This window comes from Dermacentor variabilis, chromosome 9 (assembly GCF_050947875.1).
Source record: "Dermacentor variabilis isolate Ectoservices chromosome 9, ASM5094787v1, whole genome shotgun sequence".
Classification (NCBI taxonomy): domain Eukaryota; kingdom Metazoa; phylum Arthropoda; class Arachnida; order Ixodida; family Ixodidae; genus Dermacentor; species Dermacentor variabilis.
The window spans coordinates 51097474-51115610 of NC_134576.1; the positions used below are offsets into that span (position 1 = coordinate 51097474).

At 46.8% G+C, this 18137-nt stretch overlaps 1 protein-coding gene across 1 annotated transcript in view; it reads left to right on the forward strand.

Moving 5' to 3' along the window:
* The window catches only part of LOC142592671 (uncharacterized), a 473797-nt gene that overhangs the window by 203949 nt on the left and 251711 nt on the right, over positions 1–18137 (forward strand). Inside the window, exons 20-21 of the mRNA XM_075704237.1 lie at positions 909–932; positions 16675–16763. Coding sequence (XP_075560352.1) covers positions 909–932; positions 16675–16763 — 113 coding nt within the window. The remainder of the gene's footprint in view (positions 1–908; positions 933–16674; positions 16764–18137) is intronic.

Here is an 18137-nt window from a genome sequence, read left to right on the forward strand (position 1 = left end):
CTGTGAGAGCCTTGGTGATCCGCAGCTTAAATTTTTCTCATGGACGCAGCTCACGTTATCTACCACATAACTTCTGCATTGCGGCACACAGCAAATACGGTTACTAAATACGGTTATGTTTGCTAATTCTGAGCACGTTAAGTGCCCTGTTAAGTGTTTGAACGCGTTAAAACATCAACCACAAGTGAAGGAAATGCGTAGACAACACCAATACGCTGCGCGAATGGCCGGCAGCCAACGGCGAGTATAATCTTTCGATTGTTTCCGGCCGTCACCGCACAAGGCGCCACCGTCAGTGACAAGTTGCGAATTTCTGAAAAATAAACGCCATGCAAATATGCCAAGCGGGCAACTTACACAGGGCGGCATTAATTAAAGCGCACCACGGGGTCAAGGAGGCACTACGGAAGCGGTCGACCATCAAATAAACACTTCTGTGCCGGCCGCGTTAGTTTTCGGCTATGGCATTGCTAGAGGGCATCGGGAGCGAAAAGTGCAGACCCTTCTTATTTAAATATGCTGATATCTTACACGGGTTCTGTCGTGTGCGCGCTGCCGGAGAGTTAATGCAAGCAAAAGACTGACGCCACTCCGATGTAGCCACGAACCCGAAACGTCCCGTGTTTATTAGACAGCCGCTTTTTATCCCTTTTGCTCAATGACGTCCCAGCCTGCGCACATGAGTGCTGAGTCAGATCAGAGAACCGATAACACTACAGGTTCGTTCTCATAAGCGGTTGCGTGATCGAATCATTCTGATGCGATTATGGCGTTCTGTGAGATAGAAAGTACAACATGCTGAATATGTCCGACTCTGAAATTAGGACACGCGAGAATCGTCACTGATATTCTTTTTAATTCCTTTCATTTTTTTTACTTTTTTGCCGTTGTCATCGCACCGATCATAGCCGCTCCGACTGGCCAGGGGATGGGTGAGTACCTTAGTCGAGTGTCCTACCTGCACATTTTTCTACACGAGTTGTGGGCGCCGATGGGCGTGCCACTGGTGGCGGCCTTGCGACGTGCGCACGGGAGAGGAGGAAACCGCGAGTTGTAGTTTTCTGTGTCGTTGTTTGCGCTTGTCTGTCTGTGAATACATTTTGAGAGTAAAATAAGCAACCCCCTTCGCATGTGTGTGATGGTCAAAGCTTCAAGGAATGTCCAAGAATTATTGCATGGTGGGGTGCTCAAATACCGGCAAAAACGGGCCGGCGATACGATTTCCCTCCTAAGCCTCGTCAGCGGAAGCAGCGGTAGCAATGGATCGCCGACGTTCGTCGGGAAATTTCTTGTTATTTTCATGTTTATTGTTCTTTCTTCAACAGCCAAGCTAAGCCGTATTAGGCCTACAAGCCATAAAATCCACAATTAAATTCGGAATCAGCGGCGTCTAATGAACCAATCTTCATAACGCACGCTAGTTGAGAGAAAGCGATAACCGCACTCACTTCTGTTAACTTGCGAACTTCTCGCGCTACCACGAATCGAACCCAGTTTGATGCTATAGGTTAGAGCCGTCCCTTGGATGGGTGCCGCCATGTTCCTTTACACATATCTTTTGGGGCAATTATTGGGGCTCCCACTAAATCAGTGAAATAGCATGCCCGACGCAAAACCCAAATGCAGCTCGCGTCTCGCGCATGCGCAGTGGCTTCGACGATATTCCTTTGCCGCCCCAAAACGTTTGGCGCGCCTGTTCGGAGACTATATATTTAATGGCCTCGATCCATCGATGCGTGTGCGAGCGCATACCCTAGGCAACAGCCTTTCGCCGCGCCGTAGTAGTAACCATGCATCCTGTTTAGGAGGGAACTGGCAGTGAGGTAGAAGGGGTGATGTGGCCATCGGACATCCTCTCAGCCCACCCCAGGATGGCCTCCTGAACGTAGTAGGGCTTGGAGCTGCACAAGGGAGACTCCTCACTGCTGCTCACTAGTTGTTAAATTGTTAAGGGTAGGGGGTAATAACTGTTGACGCTATCCCCAGATAATATGGCTAAGAGTGGCCTTGGCCGCTGCGCAGAGGTGGCAGGTCGGGAAAGGGTAGACAGATTCTTGCCGCGCTGCTGCAGGCCGCCTTCAAGCCTTTCAACTATATAACGGCCGAATGTTCTGCGACTCTGGCGTTGCTGACCTAGCCGGTCGCTTTCTGGCACGCTTGCAACGCGGGCTATATTCGCACACCCCGCGTCCTTTAATGTCATTCAACAAAGTGAACGTAGAGACATTCCTACTTCCAGAATTTCCTTCTCACACTTCACGGCACGTGCCTTAATCTTCTGGCCGCTCGGCCTCTCAGTAGGCAGCGTTTGATCGCAGTGATCAGACTGCGCAGCACACAGAACATTTAAGGGGCTGCGCACCGCGTTCAACGCAACTATCATAGTGACCGCGCAGTTCGAAGGATAAAAGAAAGGAAAGCGGACTGTGCAACCACGTGACTCCGATCCACGGACAGGGAGACGCGAATAAGGTCAGGACCGACTCACCTGCCATAGTTATTATAAACTATGCTGACTCTAGATGGCATGCTCGGCGAAGAAAATTGGCACCCGTGCAGACAACGCACAAGGCCTCCCCCCCCCCCCCCTTCGCGGTAAGCAAGCTAACCGAAACTTAGCCAGACTGAGTGCGGGACAGGTCGTCTCCCATCCCAGCTTCGAGGTAGGTCTCTTCGTGGCCGAAGCTCGTTATGCTAAGCCTTATTCCAAGGCCAGTCCGGAGTGCACCGTCCATTGATGCGGGTGCGAGCGCGCTGCCAACCTGCTCGCTCGAGCGAAGACGATTTGTTCATGCGTCGAAAATTCCCTGATTGTCGCAGTTAAGTGCGGAAGAAAATGAGCTACACACAGGCGACTTTGTGAGTGAGAACACAACCGCACGCGGTGAACTAGTACACAGTCGCCTAGTAAAGTGATGACCGACGTTGCTGTAGTATAACGTGACCGGAAGGTCGCGTTCACAGCAGCGCTGGTCAATTTCCACTGGAAGATTAACCACAATATTAAAGCCAGGTAGCATAATAGGCGAGGTACCATAACTGGCGCTAAAAACGTCCTTCGGACAGGAGGATTTACCGGTCAGCAAGTCAAGCGCGTCGTCTTTTATACATGCGTCATCGAAGGTTTCAGAAACATCGCTGATGCCCGCATACATGATGATACATGATGCGCATACATGCCAGCCAAGGCTCGAAGACAACGGATGGTGGATAATAACATTCGAGAAACTTTCGATACAAGCAAGCGCGTCCTGCGCTAAGCGATAACGTTTGTTAGTCTAGGTGCGTCAGAGACTCGTATAGCTTTGTGCACGCTGTGTATTCTCGGCGCCCTCCTTGCGTTATCGCACTGTCACGTTATCTCACTCTACCGTTTTGACAGCGAGTGTCTGCGGTTATCGAGTATATGTTCGTGTTTGCTGTACGAACTGACAGCATGTTTGTCATTAGCAAGCGAATGTTTACAAGTTGATACGGCCGGTAATAGTGTTATCTTTTCTTGGTACGGTATATGCTAAATTGCTATCGCAATCTATCCTATGATTTTCGCGCGAAACTGCGACTTTTTGGTGTCCGCGTCCGTGGTCAGAACAGTGGGCCGATTCCGGAGATAATGCAATACCGGCCGTCCCGCGGCGGAGTTGAAGCAGGCTTCACGAATTCAAAAAAAAAAATTAAGCGAGAAGGGCATCAATTCTTTGAAGTCACGTATATAACATAAAGAACAGCATTCGTTACAATAAAAAAAAAGCATCAGGCAAGTATCCGAAACACGTATTTGATTACAAAGCTCCTTACAAGTTGCCGCGGCGACGGCAGCTTGCCACCTTGGCGGGCGGGGAAGGCGGTTAGACGTCACTGGCCTTTCATAAATAAAAGAACCAGCCTTTCGTTTTCTTCCCGCACCGCTCTGGGCAGGCAACGCATAGTTAGGACTCCAGAGGAGCGGCATGTACACAAGGAGTGGCATAGGCTATCCATACCATTAGAAATACGTGTCAGTTGGCTAGGTCATATTCTATATATAGCCTTGATTACCAATCTGTGTATGCAGGGTTTCCCAACTATCTTGCAGAAACATAAAAAATATGCAAATGCCGCGTAGAACCAAGGTAACGTTGCTTGCCGTCATTTTGAGATATTCAGATTATTTCCATTCCGCCTAATTCCATGCTTAGTCTTAATCCTCGACTGTTTGGCTTGCAGCCGCTCTAGATAGCGAACGCACGGAGTCACGAAAGTTTCCGTATCGCATTAACTGCTCTTGCCGAATTTCGTCAGATAATTACCCAACTCCTGCTAAACGATCTAATAATACCAGTAGTCACCATTTGCCTGGTCCGACTCGTTCTGTTCCTTGAAACTCATTTTAGAATATAGTACTTTCCCTTCGTCTGTCTTCACATTGCCACCATTATTTGTCATTGTTCTGCTTTTCTGCACTCCGGCAATCGTCCAGTAGGGCAGCAGTATGCTCAAATAAAATGAGGACTAAATAAATTTCTCAGATATTATATTTGGATGTAAAGTGTCAAGGACAAAAGGGCACAGCACGTTCCTGTTGCTCAATGGATGCTACATAAAGGCGTGTTTGCGAGCTTGAAAGAAGGCCGCTAAGGCACGCAAAATTACCGCGTGACTGTATGCGCGACCAGTTTCCTGAACCCTATATACTATATAACATAATGTACACTATAGTACAGTATCGGTCTTTGCAAGAAGGGCACTCCATGGGTACAAGGCAAATTGGAAACAAGGCAAGCAAAGGAGAAACTACTGTACAATAAATAGAAATAAATACGCATAACAGAGAACATCAGTCACGCAATTCACAAGGAAGGGTTTAATACATGGCGTATTAACGTATGTTTATTCTATATATAGCCTTGATTACCAGTTGCATTTAAAGAAACTTCCTTTGACCTCGGAAGAATTGTTCACTGAAGCGACGACCTTATATGAGAATATACAAGCCCTCATTGTAGGAGATGGTTCAATTTCACAGCCGGGCGAAATTTAGGTGCACGTTAAAGAACCCCAGATTGTCAATTTCCGCAGTCCTCCACTAGTGCGTGCCTCATAATCAGAAAGCGGTTTTGGCACGTAAAACCCCATAATTATAATATTATAAATAATTTCACAGCCCGAGTCCTCTCGCGCCACCAAGAATCTGGCGTCTTTCGCAGGTGTAACCTTTGTTCGTGAAATTGTTTTATACTTCCTAATACTGCTTAGCCATTCCAGAGAAACTGCAGCACTTTTTTTTCTGTGAGTTCGTGTATAAGCGCTGCTGCGCATGACTGCTGTAGATGCTGACTTTCAGCAAATCCGGCTTGGCCTCATTTCGATTACTGCACCCCGACTTGAAAAAAGGGCAATTGTGTTACTCGAAGAAAACCTAGTGCATATGGTTTCCGGTACAGTGGAGTAGCTGCCAGTATATTTTCGATACTGAGATTTCAATAGTAATGATAATTATCTAACTCCAGAATTACTGTCGTAATTATCAAAGCGTCAACGAAGCATTTGTGGGCACCTCGAAATTATATCTATTTGCGGTGGTTTCAGCGACGTAGTAATTGCGTAGTTTTATTCGACTGGTAAAGTAACCTTCTCACTTTTGTGCGGTTCCTTTACGAGTCGAATAAAACTATACGCAATTAGTACGTCGCTGAAACCATCGGAAATAGATATAATTTCTAGGTGCCCAAAAATTATCAAAGCTTCAACGAAGCTTTGATAATTACGACAGTACTTCTGGAGTTAGATAATTATCATTACTAGTTAAATCTCACTATCGAAAAAGTACTGGCAGCTACGTGCTGCGTTCCCCTCCCCCCCCAGAATGATAAGCTGATTGAAAGCAACTGTTTCGCCTGTTGCAAACCCGAAGAAACAGTGCATCACCTTGATGATGGTGCGGAAGGAGCATCAGAAGCAGGTTTCCCGGCTTCGCAGCTATTCCCAGCTATTTGCAGAAGTAAAGCGAAAGTGTCAACTAAAATTCGTACATGTCCGCGCCAACAATGATGCCGTAAGCGAATAACCACAATAAAATTAAGGTCTAGGCAAGTCAAAAGAAGCCTCAAATTGTATGGGTGACAAAATTCTGGTATTGATGTGAGTTTGTGTGGATCGCCGGAATGGCGGGGGGAGACTCTGGCTCCTCCGGAAACTCTGGAGAGGGCTCGGCCTCGCAGCTCCCGCTCCCCCCTTACTCGGCGCCTATGATTTGAGGTCTTCTTTGACGCTCGTAAAAAACAATACGTAGCCCCTGTTGAGCAACAGAAAGCTGTATCGCGAGTTCTTAATGTTCCTCTAATTATTAACAGTTCTCATTTAACTATATTTGAGAAGTTAAGTCAAGGTATTTAGTTACGCACTACAATAACTGATTGTCTTTAAGCGACGGCTAACATTAACTGGGATCGGTCCGGCAACGTTGCAGTTGCAGATTTTAAATCTTGTATATTTATGCCCTGTATATTTACACACATTGTATCTGCGCATAGGCAATGCGCTTGTTGTCATATTGCCAGGATTTTAGAAATAAAGCGAAACGTGAATTAATGTCCGTGCAAGTCCGCGCCAATAAGGATGCAGTAAGCTTTTAGCAGCAATAAAATTTTAAGTGAAAAGGCTTAGAACCTGAAATGATGTGGGTAACAGCACACTGCGGTAATGTGACTAGCTTCGGCATTGCCCTAGCGAAGGGGGGGGGGGGTGCTCTGCTACTGTTCCCGGAAACTCCGGAAGGGGCTCAGGCACCAGCCCCCCATAGTCGTAGGCTGCAGTTCATGCAGTATGTTCATTTTTTTCAACCATAGCCAATTTTATTCCATCACTACGGATGTGTAGTCAGCGGAAGCGTCCGTCATTTAATACGAAACAGCGTAATTTATTCGTTGATAAGTTCATAATTACCGTATACACTCAATGCATTGGTGGCATTTTCACCTAAATACATCGGCAGAACCGCGAAGAGAGGCTCCCAGTGCAATCAACCATGCTGTGACGCAATGTGTGTCGTAGTATGGCATTGCCATAGTGAACAACAAAGCGGTTTGTATGCCCGGACCTAAACGTGGTCAACACTGAATACAAAATGCATGGCCGTATTTGGCCTTTATGTCGCTGTGCCATAAAACCTGATAAATTATTATGCTTTAACGGCCGCACTTCCAATAGTGGGGTTAGGCAAAGATCCAATCGGTATCAGATTCTGGGAATAAGGGAAGTCACAAGGAGCTTCACGCTGAGCCACCCATCAATATGCTACAGGTGGCTCTCATGGCGAATCACACTTTGCGGGGCCGCCCGCTGTAATAGCGTGAAGTGAAAGAATGATTTAGCAGCAAGGCGTATAAAACAGTCCTGAAACAAAAAACATGATATTGTAATTACTTTCTTGATGGCTGCAATTGATATGATTTTCTCGCAGTTGACGTACAATGAGGCATTATTTGTCTCTTGCGACGTAATTCAAGAAAATATCATAAGCCATTAAGAACGGGTTCGAAGTAAGAAAAGCACGCTGTACTCTAGCGCTGTTTTATGGATACTGATATTTCTTTGAAGTGATAGAAGTGAAGTACATTTAACAGGTTTTTATACGAGGGTGATTCAAAAAGCAACGCCTCCAGCCCCACTACATTTGAAATATTACTGGAAACATTTTGAACTGTTTATCCTTAATGCACTGATATACTGTCGAATGTCATTTGCCTCACCTTCCTATCTCTTCCCGTTCCAGAGTAATTGAGCAAATCATGGCATCCAGTGGCGACGTCCGGTGGAAACTTGCCATTTCCTTTGGTTCAGTGGGCCACATCACGAAGGTCCTGCTCGGTCACAAGAACATTTGCGCTCGTAGGGCACGCTTTCTCGACTCGTTCATGTCGGTTGTTAGTTGCCCTGGTACCTAACGAGTGTAAATGTTGTAGCGCAGTAAGTTCTTGATCATGTGGTTCACGTAACTAATGGAAGTGGCGAGTGTTCTTGCGATCTAGCGTTGCATGATGCTCCAGTTGCCCCCAATGAACTCGTCCACCTGATGTTGATGGCCTTCATCAGAGGCAGTTGCGGGCCGTCCCCTTCGGTCCTGATCCTGGAGATTTGATCCGGCTGGATTTAAGTCTTTCATATTCTTTGCCCACCTACGCGCAGTCTGACAGTCAACACGGGCATCCCCATAAGCTGTAGTCACGCGACGATGAATGTTGATGGGCACACAACCTCCTGCAGTTAGAAATTCATTTACAGCCCGCTGTTTCAACCGGACGACACCCCTGGATGCCATGGCTCTCTCGATTACTCTGGAAACAGAAGACACAGTACTGTGAGAGTCAAGTGCCATTCTGTAGCATAAGCATCAGCGCATTATTAATGAACAGTTGAAAATATTCGCCTTATTATTAGCAAGGTAGTGGGTTTGGATGCACTATTTCTGTATAGCCCTCGTGAAATTGAAAAGAGTGCTCTGTGTTGCGGAGTTTGTTAGCAGAGGTCACCGAGGGCAAGCAATGCAGTGCGTTCCCTCATTTAAATATGCTGATATTTTGCGCAGTTCATTGTCATAGGTGATTGCACTATGGAATAATTCTGATGGGATGACAGGGATCTCTGACATAACTAGAATTCTGTAAGGAAGCCGAACATGTTAAATATGTCCGACTCCAAAATAAATATATACGAGAATCTCCACTCATATTTATTTAATTCGTTTCCTTTTTCTTTTCCTTTTTTTGACGTTTGCACCGATCATAGCCGCAGCCACCGGTGTAGGCACGGGTAAGTACCCTAGTCGAGTGTCCTACCTGCAAATTTTGAAAGAGCACGTATCCCAACACTTCAGACAGACCGTAAATTTCACGAAGCAAGCTTCCTTCTCTTATTTAAAACAGCCAGCCTTCCCTCAACCGCGAAGTATACCCAAGCCTTACAAGCTACGCGATAAACGAGACATCATCACCACTCACCATCACCATCAACAAGAAGCAGAAAATGTTAATTATGCTCGACTCAGAAATTGAGAGATCGAGAAATACCCCTGATATCTTCCAATTTCTCTTTCTCTCTTTGTTTTCACCCGCCACAGCCATCGCGGCCCGCGCGGGGGCGGGTAAGTTCCCTGGCGCGAGTGGCCCACCTCCAAATTTCTCTTTTTATGTACAGGAATATTTCGCTTGGCCCCAACTGCAGCCCGCCTGTTCCAGTAAATGTAACACGCAGAAATGCTTTTTTGAGACAGCACCTGGGTAGTTTTTAGCGAAATTTGTGACGGGAGCTTTCTTGCTATTATTATCAGATTTATGGAAGCATGCAGTACGGCCGATATGATTGGTATTTCACCAGTAAATCAATATTTTTATTACATGTCTTCATTTCTTATTCTCTTCATATTTTATCAAACATTCATATGTTTAATTTTATACATTCTAGTGACTGCTGGAAGCGTAATTCATATTTGTGGCCTTCAGTTTTTACAAAATTTCTTATGTTCGCAAGATTGAAAAAAAAAAAGATAAAGGCACGAAGCTTACAAATGCGACCCTCGGCACCTATTGCAGATGACTGCAGTTCTGGGTAAAGCATCCATCACAACCTCCAAAGCGCGTAAATTTGGTATAATTTGTATCTCACGTGAATTTGTTACAATGTTTGCGGTTTTGCCAAAGTGATTCACGTGTTGTGGTATATTTGGGAGCCATTTATACTACACCAATTTGATCTCTCTAGGGTGCACTATTAGATGCAATTGCGATATCATTTTTCACTGCCAATAGCTTGATAGTTTTGTTTCCTCAAAAGTTGTGACATTCTGTAATTAATGGCATAAGTCAAAAATTTGCTACCAGCAGTCTCTAGATCTTAACTTAATTTTCAATATCTTTCAATATTCGTAACAGCGGAGCTGCAGTCCGTGCACGTGAAAATACCCAGCCATTTCAGATTTTGCCCGTTCGGCTTGCTATGTACCTTCACGGCTGCGCAGAAGGGTAACTGAGAGGGCTCGGTATGGAAGAAATTGTACGTCACAACGTAGGCCTAGTTTCAATTCTTTCTGACATGTGCATTTAACGGTATTTCCTCGCAATATTTCTGCTGCGTCAAGGCAACGTGTTGGTCAGGCATGAACAGTGAAGTCATACGACCGGAGCAAATCGTTTTGCACCCATCCCTCTATGCAGCCTACATCGACTCGGAAGAAGTGTCAAAATAAAACTGCAATGTCATTTATTACCGCTGGCGTCGGGGCGGTAATGGTAGAGCGAGTGCCATCCTGCCCCTTTTCCCGCGCAGGATTTTGAGAGGCGGCAGGGTAGGAGAGTGAGCGATAATACGGGTGCGCGCTCTGAGCGTGCTCGCGCATGCTTGCATGGGTCAGTTCGCCGTGCTGGTGTTTGCAATGGCTTGCGCACGTGCGCGTGAAAGGTTGTCTGTGAGCATGCTCGCGTTTGTGAATGCTTGCATTTGCCTGCGGGTGCGTGCGTGCCTTCTCGGGCGCGTGTGTGTGCCGTCAGGATTTCCTGCTTGTACGCACTCATGGTGACAACTGGGACGCACACAGGGGTGATTGCTCGTTTTCGACACAACTTTGGCTTAACTGGCGCGATGACACGCTACATCTATGGTAAAAAAACAGCGCTGAAACGCGGATAGACGGACACTCTACATATACAGAAGCGGCGGCAGCGCAGGCTCCAAGCCAGACGCTCTCACAGTGCCTTCTACGCGCTCTCAATACAAATGCATCGGTGCAAAAGGCGTTTTCCCTATCCCTATCCCTATCCCTAGACAGAAATTTCGATGTAGAAGTTTCTAGCTTTGTTTGAGCTCCTATGCGCCCCATCTTTTGCCCGGCGTTATGCCAACGCAAGCAACACACTACACTGTGATTCCGTTGCGTTCTTGAAAAGCGTGAGCACGGAAAAAGTGTTATGGGGGGCCATAAAACGCGTTACAAACTTGGCTCCGTAAGATTCAGTCGACGCGAAGCGACGTGCACCACAAGGACCGACTTTCTTTTAGCTCAATGCATTACTGCCGCAGGTGTGGCCAGCGTGACCTAAGCCTGGAGTGCTTAATATGCAGCCTACTCGGCCGAACAAGATGTCTTGTCTTGCAGTTGTCAGATTCAGTGCCGCATCGACGGCAGCATGGAAGCAAGAAGCAACAGAAATTCAGAGTATTGTCTATTAATGGGGGTAAGCGTTGTTCGGCTCGGCTGTGACTTCGTTTTTGTTTACTTTTGCTTATTTGCTTTTCCTAGCTTATGCACATCTACGCTTTGCTTATTCAGTGGCAAAGAGTACTTAGGCTTTATTAGGCAATTGTCAGATGTTCTCGCCGCATCCGGCACCTTTACGGCGATCGTGCCAATTGAGGGTTAAGGCCGGGCACGAGCACACCTCGTCGGAGCAGAGCGCTCTACAGGCAACGCCAGCTGCCTCAGTAGCGCGTGAGGCGTTGCGTGAGAGGGAGAGTGCATCGCCGCGATACCATGGAACACCACCCAGACAAGAGAAGACCTGAGCACACGGCGAGTGACGTCGCGTAGAGGAGACCGGCGGCGCGCTCAGGGGTGCGGGTTGAATAGAGGGACTTGCGTGCGTTTATTTACGCTGAACTATAGCTACGCAGTGCTGAATCTTCGAGCGCATGTTGCAATTCAGGCGATTCATAACGCAGTCGCTTTTACTTTGGGTTGTCATCTGTGTTTTGTTTGGTTGACAGATAATTCGGACACCCGGAAAACTACGATGATATATTTTCACGAAGCTGGATGTTTGTTAACCATGCAGTAACTGCGTGCCCTGTAGCATCGAACACGCACGATGCGTAGCTTTCGATGCACACCAGCTGAACGCCAGCTGCCGTGAAGCTGCTGTGAAGTTCGCAGAGCATTTACTTGCGAAACAGTGTCTTACATATTGGTACGTAGGAAGAGAGGGACGAGCAGCTGTATACATTTATATACGCCGCACTTGCCCAAGAGGCAACTGCGGCGTCCTATACCCGCCCGCCCTACACCCGCCCTATACTTTAATCGTCGTCGCCGTCTTCATACTGCTGGCCTCGTCGTCATCGTAAATGGCCTCATCGTCATCGTATCGAGCCTGCGACACGATACGGCGACGATGAATAGATGGGGAACCGCCAGTATTTATGCGATGTTTAACAACTGTAGTTTGGGCCAAAGCTAAAGATATAGTGATATTTAAACACAACGGACTAGAGCTCATGAGCGTGCTCAGACGGCAAGTCGGGCGCAATCATTTTCTGTAATTCAGCGATGGTACAAGTTGCCGACTGCGACGGTAGAGGAGGGCCGATAGAACTGTCGTCTACTGCAATAGATGCTACTGAGTGATCGTCGAATGAGCAAAGCTGGCCCAGAGACATTCAACGTGGCAACACGTGGAATTCTAGTTTTTTCGTTTAGTTTCTCGGCTAGTTTCTCGGCTCGAATTCGTCTAGTTTTTCGGCTGAGAGCGTCCGTAAGGAGCCGACTAATATGAGCGACGGTGCTGAGGTGAGTGACATTGTCTACGTTGGGACGAAGACGACTGTGAATAAGGGCTCTTCGGTGCAGGAGATTCAGTGGCGGCATTATCGGATCGTGTGGTATAGGGAATGAGAAAGGCCGCTTGGGTGATAGTAGCCTGTATAAGTGGTCTGCCTCGGGGAACTCCAGCTACTGCGACAGTGGCGAGAAATGTGCCTGATCCGACGGCAGTGGAAACAAATGGGCTTGTCGTCAGCAGCGCGTCATACAGATGGGTTGCGAAAACGTCGTGGGTAATTAGGTGTAGGACCGAACGGATTCGAAAAATCCGGGCGGGCATTAGGGCGATGGGCCGAGCAGACGGTGCGGACACTCATGTTCGGGAACTCTTGTCGAACAACTGCCTAAATAGGAGAAACCCTGACCCCAGGTGAGTTTGAGGAGCTGGAGTCGAAGGTAGCCGGATAGGCGGCCTCCTTCTCTTGCGGGACAATCCTGGTAAGATCACCAGCTGTTTTGAGACGAGGAGCATCGGCAAAGGATGATTTCGCCGCGGCGTTTGGTAAACGGGCGAACTGTTCGTCGATAGGTCGGCTTTTTGCGAGTACCAGGAGGCAGCACATTTTGATAACTGCGTCTACCGTCGGCACATTGCTGAAGACGAGCAAGTTGAAGACGTCATTGGCAGTGCCGTTCAGAATGTGGGAAACCTTGTCTGGCTCAGTCATGTGTGCGTTAACTTTACGGCATAGAGCCAAGACGTCTTGAATGTACGTGACGTAGAGCTCTGTGGACGTCCTCACGGGGCTGGATAACGCCTTCCTATGCGACTTTAAGGTTTACCAAGCTTTTCATTAAGTATATCCCAACTGGTGAGCTCGCCTTCATGTGTCCGAAACCAAACTCAAGGTGTGCCACCGAGGTAAAAACTACGTTGACGAGCATGATAGTAGGCTATGGCCGGTTATTGACGTTGACGCGTTCGTACAGGCTATCCAGTGCTGGACGTCTTCCCTATCTTTTCCCGAGAATACGCCAGGATCATGGGGAGCTGAGTGCGATGTAGCTGGCAGCAGATTTTGTGGCCGGTTGATTTGAGCGGTCGTCGCCGGGAGCCATGATGCAAGGCTGAACGTACCGTCTACTGCGAAGCTGTGACAAGGTACAGGGAATGTCCACCTCCACCAAATATGTTACGTAGGAAGGCGGAGACGACAGGCTATGTAGAGATATATTTACAAATACGCCGCACTTGGCCAACAGTCAACAACCCGCGCTATCCTCTAATCATCGTCGCTGTCTTCACATTACTGGCCTCTTCATTATCATAAATACTGGTCCGTACCAATATTTAGCAAAATCCGATGGGATTGTCAATATTCCAGTAAATGAATAAAATCAAGTACGATAGATTGGAGCTTAACCCTAATGTGTTTTGTAACGACGAGGTTTGCTCTTTGGACTGCGCTTTGATTTCCTGCAGACATCATTGTCTTTAGAAAATCTGAAAACATGACCTTCGGATCCCACCGCATAAATGCCGCGCTACTTCGGCACACACCATTCTTCGACATTTCGATGGCAAAACCTTGTCAAGCGGACAGAACACCTACACAGGAGGTGCGGAAGAATGACGAACGTCACTGCGGAGCGTAGTAGTGACGATTTAATTGCTGTGGACTAGGTCTAAGTTTCGATATATAGCTGTGTAGATGAATGATCTCTTGTTGGATAATTGGACTGCATCTACGTATATGACGTCAGGATTATCCTTTTATATGTTGGTGAGTGTTTTGACTCTGGCCTCTCTTCTATCCGGGAGTTGGTGTGATGCATGTTCATTAGAATGCGTGTGACAGATGTGACAGATAAACCCAGAAAAGCGTTACCTTCATGGTACACTCAAGAAGTTTTATGCTGCTGCCTTCTTCAGAGAAATGAATTCCGTACTTGATAATTCAGTAATTAGGAGCTCTAGCTTTCGGCTACTAAGCTTGTGGTTACGGCTTTGATGCTGGCTTCGGCGGTGACATTTGGAGAAGTTTTATGCTGCTGCCTTCCTCAGAGAAATGAATTCCGTGCTTGATAATTCAGTAATTAGGGGCTCTAGGTTTCCGCTACTAAGCTCGTGGTTACGGCTTTGATGCTGGCTTCTGTGGTGACATTTGGGTGATGGTGAAAGGAAAAAATACACACGTCAGTGGACCACAGGTGATGAAATAAGCAGAACCCCCCTCCCCCCTTTTCTTATTGCGTGCCTCGTAATCGTATCGTGGGTTTGGTGCGTAATTATAACCCAATAATATATTTTCCAAATACTGAGCACCTACACGCCGAAAATGGAAACTGTCGATGATTTAGCGCGCACGAGTGTAGCAGACGCCCTTATGTGACGTATATATACACCTCAACGTCGGTCGAAAGTGAAGCAAGCGATATGGCTGCTTCATAAAGGCGCTCTCATTGGGCTCGCCCGACGGTGAAGTATTACCATCAGTCATGCACGTGCCTCTGCTAAGGGCCTAAAGTGACACTTTTCTACACTTCTGGCTTTCTGCTTGAAAGGGGTCATAAATGAATACAAGGCATAAATACTTAATGAAGGGAAAATCAGGCTTCTACCCGTTCCTAGCGATTCCTACAAAGGAAGCCCATACGGGTTCCTCGAAAGAAAAGCCTCACAGCTGAAGAAAAATTCGTCCTGGTCCGGGAATCGAACCCGGGAACACAGCCGTTCCGGGGCAGCCGCTCTACCATCTGAGCTAACCAGCCGGCTAGCAGATGGCAGGGCGAAGTCGAATTTGTCGACAGCACGAAGAAAGGGCAAGAGTTTGACGTAATAGTTCTGCGGAAACCCGCAAGGTGGAGAGAAGTAATAAAGGAAAAATCAGACACCCACCCGTTCGTAGCGATTGCTACAAAGGAAACCCATACGGGTTCCTCGAAAGAAAAGCCTCACAGCAGAAGAAAAATTCGTCCTGGTCCGGGACTCGAACCCGGGACCTTGCCCGGGATTTGTAGCAATCGCACGAATTTTTCTTCAGCTGTGACGCTTTTCTTTCGAGGAACCCGTATGGGTTTCCTTTGTAGCAATCGCTACGAATGAGTGGATGTCTTTCTTCACCTTACGGGTTTCCGCAGAACTATTACGCCAAGGCTATTACTATTACAAAACTCTCGACTGACATAAAATCTTGTATGGAAATCAGTTGTCTAAAACACAACTAAATTTTGATATAACGAAGCAAATTGACGATTTTAGCGACTTTCTTCTATTGAATTTTAATTTGTATTAGCATATAATTATGGTGCAATTATATAGAACGTTTTTTCAGACTGCGGTCCCTAGTTCGAATACTTAGGCTATTCTTTTTGGCAGTATATAGAATTGCCTGTGGTTCCAGGCAAAAGGAGCTTACTGGTATCCTAATGGCACGGAATGCACGGAATGGTTGCATCGACTAGACTGTACACAAAAGATTAGTATTAGTTTTATGCAATAAGAAACAACATAATGCATCCCTCCAAATAAATACGGATCACATGTAACGTTGCAAGATTGCACATAAATTAATACTGATGCTTTCCCTCAAAGTGAACGTAAAGGCCTTAACACTCCGTGCAAACTGACAAAACATACTAACACTGACATCGTGCGCTATGTACAATTGAAGTCACGGAAAAGCCTTCATTTTATAATGTTAACGTCAAAACGTACATATATACTAGCTATAGACGCTCAGCTCACAGACCTTTGCGAATCTCGCATAGCCTCAGCTTCTCCTAATTCATATGCCAGCTGAAAAGAGTGACTTTCCATATCAGCACATCTGTTGAATTCAGCAACGCAGGCACAACTTTTCCAGCGCGATGGATGGTGGATATTTTTACTGCACTGAACCAGTCGTGCCCAATATCACGTGCGAAGTACTAACTTACGGCAGGGTAAAAATGGAAAAGTGATAATGTTCTGGATCGAAAATTGCTGACACTATTACTCTCTTTGAATACTTGTGAAACTGTTTATAGATTCGTTTTTTGTCAAGTGCTGTGGTCCAAGAACCCACATCCCCCCACTGGATGCAAGATTGAGGGGCATACAAATAACGCATTTCATTTTCCGAGAATCATATTTGCTCATGTGGGTTATCCAACTGCTTATGCAGGAACAGGTCTGCACTGGCCTGCATTAACGGCGTGCATTCTCTCAGGACTTACCTTTTGGTCCGTGAATTAGTTATCTCCGCCAATGTTGGTAAGTACTTGAACCGAGCATCTCAACATCTGAACAAGCCAAGTAACACGCTTACAGTATGGTGTAAATTGTGCAAACGCGAGCGGCCATAGCCCCCTTGCGGTGTGCTTTAAGTCTCTGGTAATCCAGACGCATAAATCGTATCTTCGTCAATCGTGACTATTTTAACGTTGATTAGGGACATAGCCTGGAGCTCAGCGAAATGACGCTGTTTTCTTGAAATATGGCCAGTAAGAATCTGTGGTAGGAACCAGATGCGCGTGAATGAAACCATCAGAAAAAAAACATCAAAGGTGGAGGTTGCGCCTAACTTCCGCCTGTTTATTTCGCAACACCTCGGACAGCTTTTGTAGGAAGGGGAAAACAACAAACACAGAGTGGTGCAGCTTCGCAATCGAGCCGGCTACCGGGGAAGCCCAGCTACCCGGTTTAACTCTCCGTTGCACGCCACTCCGATATTTAGAGAAGCCACCACAAGCTAAGTAAGGGAAAACGAACCAGTCTCAGACCGCAGGCACGTCCCTCTTCATCTGGTTACCATATTCAGTGCGCTGGCACGGCCCCATCGAAATCCTCTGCGTGCTCCTGGCCTCTTGTCAGCCAATTAGACAATTAGTCAGCCGCTCAATGTAGGCAATGTCACTCGTTTCGAAAGCAAGCAATTGACCTCCCATAAACGAGGAGAGCGTTTGAATGGGTTGTTGACGCAGCGCTGCGGATCCCCGCCCGATGCATGCGTCGGCGTTTACGCAAATTTGACGTGAGGGGATTCGAATAAAAACATATTGGAATAGCTTTACGCTATAGGGCCCCTGCATGACGTTATAATCTTAATGCTTTGCTTTGCTGATAAGAAAGTTGTGGAAGTCATTTAGCACTGCCACGAATAGATTCCTTGTTTTGCTTAATTCTATAGACATTTTCTCGTTGATTTGCTTACGTATTTTCAATTTCTGCTCTACCGCCCACTGCTCAGCTACGCACTCTGTTCTAGTGTCTGCTCTACATATTTTGTCTTCGCTTGCAACAGTCTGAAGCATTTCTTCAGATGCACGGCTAAGCACTGTGACGTCATTTAAATTTCATCGTGTTATTTCATCGAAACAAGCATGGGGTTGACGAGCGCGAAGACAACATTGGAAGGTCTGTTCGGCATAGCGTCATTAGCTGCTGTCTGCGTACTCATTGACGGCAAGCAATCATGGCCTTCATTCTGTGAAATAATTCTGTGTCACCAGAAGCCTCGTATATATTTTCCATCGTACCTCTCAGCAGTGGTTTACCTCACAAAATACCGGGCCTATCGGGTCGATGACTCGCACAGAATTCCAGCGGTTCCGGGTTCCTGATCGGTATTGTGTACCCATCATCACT